The sequence below is a fragment of the Lottia gigantea genome, assembly GCF_000327385.1.
Source record: "Lottia gigantea unplaced genomic scaffold LOTGIsca_3, whole genome shotgun sequence".
Lineage (NCBI taxonomy): Eukaryota > Metazoa > Mollusca > Gastropoda > Lottiidae > Lottia > Lottia gigantea.
In genome coordinates, this window is record NW_008708986.1 from 102,805 (window position 1) to 111,791 (window position 8,987).

General features: G+C 31.1%; 1 protein-coding gene across 1 annotated transcript; it reads right to left on the reverse strand.

Annotated features, from left to right (window-relative positions):
- Positions 1–2,306: 2,306 nt before the first annotated feature.
- On the reverse strand, positions 2,307–8,650 carry LOTGIDRAFT_104705 (hypothetical protein; the record flags this gene model as incomplete). Its single annotated transcript, XM_009057049.1, has 13 exons — positions 2,307–2,487; positions 2,748–2,926; positions 3,184–3,342; positions 3,500–3,734; positions 3,872–4,033; positions 4,365–4,526; positions 4,877–5,002; positions 5,100–5,172; positions 5,424–5,568; positions 6,150–6,333; positions 6,885–7,093; positions 7,442–7,570; positions 8,381–8,650. 13 exons carry the CDS (start codon positions 8,648–8,650, stop codon positions 2,307–2,309), a joined length of 2,214 nt encoding a protein of 737 aa, XP_009055297.1.
- Positions 8,651–8,987: the final 337 nt, after the last annotated feature.

Consider the following 8,987-nt stretch of genomic DNA (forward strand, 5'->3'; position numbering starts at 1 on the left):
TAGCAGATGACAATCGAACCCATTTCCCAATCATCTACTGTGCTACAATTCAATCAAAAACTCACACTACCCAAATAATACCATTAATACCAAACGATTTTCATCCAAAAATTAAAAATTACTCAATATCAGTTGAGCTCTTTACTTATACATGCAGAATAGGAACATAATATAGAAGGTATACAAAATTGCCATGTATATCAGTCATGTTTAACATTCGCAATAACACATTGTCAAACTTTTAAAATTTTCATAAAATCAAACAAATATTTATATTTAAAGATACAATTCACTGGCATCCATGCTTGAGTACAAAAAACCATGAAATACAAAATGAAACATGGAATTACCAGCTTTTCATCAAAAATATTATGAACAATATATAGGCTTATTCTAATTCTTTAAACACAACCTTTTAGTTTGGAATGTTGATGTTAGTAGCAAGCTTAAAGAGATACTACCTCTTTTTTTTATCTTGTAAACATACAAAACATAGAAGATACTACCTCTTAAACTGGATAAATAAGTCTCTAACTTGGTCAGTAATATAAGAAAATATATCTATTAAACTAAATAATCATTGAAAAATGCTTCAAAGAATGTTTCAAAATTACTAAGTTTAATGAATTATTACTTAGTTGTATGGATTTATTAGATTATAGATGGATTCTGTTGTATAGTTTAGTCAATGGATGAACAAAAGCTCATTTTGGCAATGTTTAAAAATTTCAATTTTTTGGTCATCTTAAGAGGTAGTATACCTTTAAAATTAACCCAAAATCCTGAAGCTTCAATTGAGTAATTTTTAGCATCATTATTACTGGTCTATATAGCTATTAAAAATGTTTATAAAATTTTTTTTTAATAACATGCAATGCAACATTTATCTTTATGTTGAAAAATTCAATCTACCAAATGTTGAAGATTGTGAATCAAAAAGTTATATACGTATATACATACAAAAATTGTACACATAAAAATCGATTATTTTGTATAAGGGATAATGGGAATCTACAGTAATGGGACAATTCTACAGAGATCTAAAATACTCATAATTCTGAGGTTCATATATGAGTTTTCACCCAAATATATATATTAAAGTGTAATTATTTAGATAATTTCAGGGGCATGGTCTAATTGATAGCATGGGAATAATTATTTCTAAAATTTGCATAACTATGAAGATTAAATACACTCAATTGAAAAGTGAAAAAGCATCTCTTAAATCTGTCTAAAACCATGCCCCTGAAAGTGATGACAAACAAACATCATATTCAAATGTAATGTCTTGTTGGTTTCATAACAGGATTAATTAGAGATTCATACCCATTGCATGTGTATAGGGGTCATTTATGCCTTTTTTGTTCGTCTGATTTCACATCAAATATCTGTGGTTAGTGAAATAGAATGTCTGAGAAATTTAAATCTGTAAGTGTCCCACACTAAGGCTAGGAAAACCTTTTTAGTTAGGTTTATAACACAATAAAAATTCCCAAAGACTTAAAAGTACACCAATAAAGACATTATTAGAAAACCATGTTTGTTTCCATCAATTAAAATATTCAAAAATAAAACTGAGGTCATATCATGACATAAAAATATTAAAACCTTGAAATATTTGATAGATATCAACAAATTCTACATGTAAAGTCGTTGTCATGCATATTTTTTTGAGCAAGTAAAATATTTATTCACTTGAGATCACAATAATAAAATCGTACATGTTTCACATGCTTATTCTCATTTTGATTTGTTCAATATATATTTGCATACATCCAACAACAGTTCATATATGAAATTATGCAAATCTGAATATCAAAATAGTAGACATTGGTTTTGACCATTAACAACATTGTCTATTTTTAAAGAAACAAACAAAAGACTGTCTGTATTTCACACAAAAACAATTTAGTCTTCAAGTCATTCCAAAAAATCTTTCCTTGATCTTTCTATGACAGCGAAGAAAGGGAGATAGCATAATTAGACAATCAAATCAGTGCACAAATATACTCTACCATTGGCATTTTATACCAATAATGTTTTAAAAACAAATTCAACTGAAATCATTTCTAAAACAACAGATACACAGTCACTCCATCAAAATGTAACGGTATTACAAAATCATGATGAAATCATAGTATTGAATAAGACATTTTGATACAAAAAATTTTTTCATTTTCTATCAAAGTTTAGGAAGAAACCAAATTGTATGACATAATATGATAATAATAGTAAAGAAATTCCATGAATAGTGTAATTTGGTAACCATTGTGAGAAAGTTAGGGTAATAAGTTGTCCACTGTGAATTACAGTGGTCTTGGTGAATGAAATAAAGCTATAGTAGGTGACAATGAAGGACTATTATTACAGACAGGACTACCCCAGTTACCCAGCCCTGGTTGATTGGTTGATAATCTATTCTTTATAACACGGGATAAATGATATGGTTGTGTTCTTTCTAAATGGGATAACACCATTAATATTTGTCTGTAATAACAACAAAAAAATGTCTTTCATTAAAATAAAAAAATTAATAGAACCAGGAGAGTATCTGGTGTATCACATAGATCCTATCAAAATATCTAGAAATAAGAATCACATCAATGCTATCAAAATATCTAAAAATAGAGATCACATAAATCCTATCAAAATATCTAAAAATAAAGGTCACATAATCCTATCAAAATATCTAGAAATCACAATTACATCAAATTACTGCTTCACAAAACTGAGCAAAGTTAACTAACCTGCTGAGGGCTGGAACAGCATCTTTAGTTTCTAATTCTCCTCTTGTTGATACAACATTACTACTATCATTACACTCACACCATATTTGGACATAATTCTGTGGCAGCCGGTTTTCAACCATAAAAATACCACCGGCCCATCCATTCATTAGATTATATAATGTTACTCCATCTCTTATCTGTCAACAGAAGGTTATAAAATATATAATGTGTAAATGATATAAGACTACTAAAAAGTCTGCAGAAATCTTTTCAGAAGTGAAATTGCCATCAGAGTGTGTTAAATAAAAGACTTTACACTGACAAAATTATTAAATGGTATGCAAATGAATATGTATTACATTGATTGATTGATATCTACATACTGACATCTCTTTATTGTAATGTAGGAATTTAGCATTATGTAAACAATCCAATTTAAAACAAGGCTAGTTACCTCTTGAGCATGACCATGAGCAATACAGAGTTGTATTATAGCATCAGGTAAGATATGTTCATATAGTCTATTTCTATAAGTTGTAATCTCATCCACCATTACAGCTTTAGAACTATGTATTGATAATACATAATGATGTAATGGACTGCTACTTGGGATCTGTAGCACCTAAAAAACATAAATATTTGCACTTTACTATTAAAACAGCAGAATGAAGTTTGCTCATTAATTGTTATTTGGAATTTAAATAAAGATGTCTTTTCAAACACTAAACATATCTTGGCATCTTTTTGAATCCCAAATAATGAAAACAGACATTCAGCATTTCAATTTCCCATGAATTGTATGTTGAAAGTAACTTACCAAGTGTCCAATGGTTAAAAGCCAGACACATGACCAAATACTCTCCTGGTTCTATCATCATATTACAACCTATAAAACTTTTTAATTCACGTTTACTTCCACCTACAACACGACCAGCTGCTGTCGATGTATTTTTAACTTCACGTAGGACAACTAGACATAGGTCTAATGTTGTACTCTCATTACCACTGTGAAACAAAAAAAAGCTTTATTAAAAGGTATGTTGAATGCAATGTTGAATTTCAAGCTAACATTGCTGCCCAGGGAAATTTCCCTTGTATTGCTTGCTTCGTGGTATGGCTAATTGGGAAGCAAATTTTCTTACCGAATTCCCTCCTGAAACAGGCCTAGTTCCAGCTCTGTGGTATAAAATACGGTCAATTTTACAATCTTCATTGGTTCCATAGCATTTCTAGGGAAAACACCTTGTATTCTAGTTTCTCTCCAATCAGGTCTAATTTTACATACATCAATACTGTCAAAATATCTAAAAAAAAAAGATCACAACAATTCTGTTAAAATATCAAGAAATGAGTATCACAAAAGATAAAAAAAAAAAAGATCTAGAAATAAACATCAAATCAATACTGTTAAAATATCTAGAAATAAAAATTGCATGATAAAAATCACATCAATACTGTTATGACATCTGGAAATAAAACATCAAAGTTTCAGGCTATGAAAGTTAACCATAAAGATCTTGATAACCAATCCAAAATTTGATATTTTTGGGCTTAATCAAAATAACCTATTACTAGTATTTGCATAATTGCAAGCTGGCTAAGAATAAAAACCAATTTCAAAGATGTTTAACTTACTTGAGTAAATCATCCAATGAAATCCAAAAAACTCCTTCGGTTTCACCATGTATCATTAAATTGTTTCGTACAGTAGAACTAATAGTGTGCCATTTACTTGATTTATCAGACCAATCACCTTTCCAGGAAAATCGACCCCATGGATTTCTTAATCGTAATAATCTGTACAAAACAATGAGAGAATTATTTTGTTACAACAAGAAAGGTCTACTAACAGGAATAATTTAAAAATAATAATAGAAATTGATTAACCTGTGTATGAAGGGAGACTATTTTTTTAAACAATTTTGTTACTTTGAAGCAGACCACATACTTCAAAATGTGCAGAAAATGAAATACTACTTTTGAGTTGGTGCACAACTGCCTTGTCAATTTCCTACTCAAAGAGATACAGTGCTCTAAGTACTAGTTAAATCTCAATTTCAGCTATATCCTTTATCACCAAAACATAACATACATTGAGCACATCAAGTAACCTAAAAATTTAATTTTTGTAATCTCAGAAGCCTTACTTGTTTCCTTCCACATCTTGTACGTCCAATATAGAATAAGCATGTCGAGATCTCAAACCTAGTTCTTGAAAATGGTTAAAATCTGTTTTCATTTTCCCTCCACCGCATGATGCTCCCATTAAAAATCTGGAAAAAGAATGTGTCATATTTAGGATTCATAATCAAATTTTCACAGAAATACTACATAAACTCTCTGTGTGCATTATACATAAAAAAATCTTACTTTAAATCTCTACAACTTAATAACTTGGCCCAGATTAAATCAGGTTCTATAACTCTTCCCTGAGTTGAATCTCCTACAAAAAATCATTAACATAAGAATATCATTAATCATTTGTTTTCAGAACAAAGTTCAAATGAGCTTTTCGAATTGCAATCTAGATTGCAAGATTCATCCAAACATAAAAATCATTGTGCTTTGAATAACTTTTCTTAACAAGCCCAAATTCTTTATCATGTAGAACTAACAATAATTCTCAACGCTTCTCTTTTGACTATTTCACAACTACGTGTATTATTTTTTTAGTATAATGAATATATTGTATACCCTGTAAATTGATGCTTTCACAAGGAGCACCAGTTAGTGTTGCTAAGCCCTCAATGCATTTTCCTGCAACCAGAGCCTCATAACAACCATGTAACTTAGCCATTGCCTTCTCTATCAGAGGCACCCATAACTGTCTTCTTTTAGCCTGAAGAAAAAAATGGGAAAAATTTCATACTTGTAGTGAAAATACAGCTAATGACCAAGAAACAAAAAGTTGAAGACAATCATTTGTAAATCAGCAAATAATTGATTGAATCTTATCAAAACAGCCTTATACCATTTTTACAAGCCAAAAGTGTTTGTTACATTGGCCTGCTGATGTCCATTTTTATTTCATTTCAGACAAACATGACACTATACTCATTTGGAAACATGATAATGGAGTTAAGCACTGTCAATATCTTTGAGAAAATATATAAACTGATATTTATGGAAAAACCCAACCATGTACAAACTAGTTAAACTTATAACATCAAACAAAATATTAAAACTAGTATAGGAAAATTCCTTTCCAAAAATAAGAAACTGATCAAATTGAAATGTTTTGTCCATTTCCAGTCATCTTGAATTATATATCATATATTTTTTTTTTTAATGTAAACATACTTTAGGTAATAAACTAAACATATATAGCAAGTAAATTAAAAGCGAGACAACTGGATTTCTTGTACTTAAATAAAATGCAGAACTAAAATTTATATCTGAGAGATCTCCACCAACTGTTACCTGAGAAAATACCAGCATTCCATTCTGATCACATGGTAGAAAGTCATCAATTAAAACAACAGTCCACATTCCATCTTTACATAACCTCACTTGATATCCACCTTCATATGAATAATCTTTAGTCAATATAATACGTTCTACTAGCTCTGGTCTTTCTGCTAATACAGCTAATGAACTTAAAAACCTAAAATCAACATAGAAATATTCAGATTCAAAAGACTTTAATTCTATTTCTTATACAGCATTTACTGATAATAACAGTTCCCTTACACTCTAGAGTACAATTTAAATCATCAATTACATCTTTAATATAACATTATGTACTATTTGATTCTCTGAATGGGAGGCAAAGTAGACAAACTCAGAAGTGTCAGTGTCAGCCCAAGTATTCAGAGACTGAGGGTACAAATAAGAGGCAGGCAACTATCAAGGTTAAGATTCCAAATGTGGCAGCTCTATGAACTTAAAGAGCTTAGGCGCAAACCTCCCATGGAACGTCTGAGAGGGTTCTCAACAAAGAAAATTTGTTAAAAATAGAATTGATTATTTGCATTCTGACACATATTTTAGGGCAAAAACATATAGGAATCATATAAGTTGTTAGATGATGGAAGTGGGGTACAATTTGGGGTACAATCCATTTTGGACCACTGGATATTGGGTTATAACTTGCTACAGACTCCAATCACTGTAAGCATAATTATTGAAGTAGAAAAAATTCAAGCTATGACCTACCAACAATCACCAAGAATTCCCTGAGAAATATCTTCTGGCATGGGTGTCCTATAAATAACCCACTTTAATGACTTCTCATCTTGATAATAAGGTGTGATTTCATGGGGACGCAACCATTGTATATTTCTAGCTACCAGTTTGGATTTATGATCAACATACAGTGATTTAGGAGCAGGAGGAAACGAATCGTCAACAAATACCTCTTTATTCTGAAATATAAAAGAATATGAAGAAAATCCTAAAGCAAAATCAACCTCAATTGGATACAGATTTTACACAGTAACTTTCCATATTTCTAGAGAATACTCATCACAAGTTAAATATAGAGCTTACAATATCAATTATCAGGAAATGAACAATCAAATGAGGTTTAAATAAATTTCAGGAGGTCCTTTAGTCATGGTTCTAAAAATCTGATTGAACAACACATGGATTCAAATTGTGTCTCTTGCTTTTCAAAATAATTAAGCCTTGATAGTATTTATGTAGTCATTTAGTTAAGTTACTATAAAGCCAATAACATTGACAGTTAATAGTCATTGAAAAGTTTTTTTCACCTGTTTACAGAACAGTCTGATACATTCCAATCTATCCAGAGCTTCCTCGACTTCTAATTTCAATAAATCTTCCATCAGTGAACTTTCTTGTCGACTTAGAGTACCTGGTAGACTAGGGCTGGGCGGTTTCTTTCTCTTGTGTGTTTTCGATTTTACATTTTTACATGATTTACATGATTTGTCGACCATATTGTTCAAAGTCGTACAAGATGAGCACTGCCATTTGTCTGAAATAGATTGGGAAGTTGATGCTCCTTCATTGATAATATTGTTCTTATTTTGAGACAAATCTGTTTCTTTCTTCATTTTGTCATCTTTTTTTGATACTTCCTTTTCTCGAGTTGGTTTATCAGAATTCCTACCAACTCCACAAGCTGAACACTTTGTCTGTTCTTGTTTATTATGTAAAGTACACCTTGGACATTTCCACTCCATACCTGAACTAATATTCTGGGACTCGCTTTTTCCAAACCCACACATCCAGCATAGATCAGTGTCATCTTCATTCAGAAATGTACACTGACCACAATCCCAGGAAATGCTGCCATTTTGAGAAGTAGCACTGTCTTGAGAAATAGGTATGGTTTTACTAGAAGATGGTTTCAGATATCTAACACTGTCTTTGTTGAATTCTATAGGACTTTTTGGGGCTGGATCACTGCTTGAAGGTTCTTGATCTTTTGAAATAGAATTTGCATTTATTTCTATTTTGGAAGCTGTTGACACATATTGTTTTTTTTTGTCTTTCACACGAACGACTTGACAAATTGGTACGTCAGGAAGGGGTTTTCTGGGTTTAATTTCAGGTTTACTTGCAATAACATTGGTACGACTGTCTTGTTTGTCTGATGATGGGTTCTGAGCAACATGTGAGGGTTGTGGTTTTGGTTTAAAAGCTGCTATATCTATATTATCTGGCAATGTGGGTATCCTAATCACTCTTGGGGATTCACACACAGAACACCTTTCAGATCCAGCAGAATTCAACAATGTACATCTCTTACATTTCCACTCATTTTTGTTACCTTTAGCACCTGTTAAAGCATCTCCTTCACTCTTTGGTCTGATTTTATTAACAGCTCCATTCTCTGGTCTTGAGTTCTCTCTGTTTTGACTTGAATCACTAGTTGTCTTGGAAACAGTACCCTTTTTGGGAAATTCACATACATGACATTTGTGGTCTTGTGCGTTGTTTTCAAATGTGCACATGACACAACTCCATTTACTATTCTCTTCCATACTTGATGAGCCTGATGACCATTCCATAGGTTCTGCCATTTTCTATCAGAACAAACCTCAGTTCCAAACAATTTAACGCATTTTCATTTTACTTCTTGTTTTCATTTTGAATGTTTATGCTGAAAAAAAAATCCCACAATTTAACTTAGCTAATTAACACTTTGAAATTATTAGTTCTTTTCCTTACAGTGATCTTATTTTTACACAAATTCTATATTTCTAGGTATTTCAAGTACTATATGTAACAGAGGTTAGGCCAAAAAGGAATCAAAAGTTTTGTTTATTTGTAATACAAGTGTTACTTATA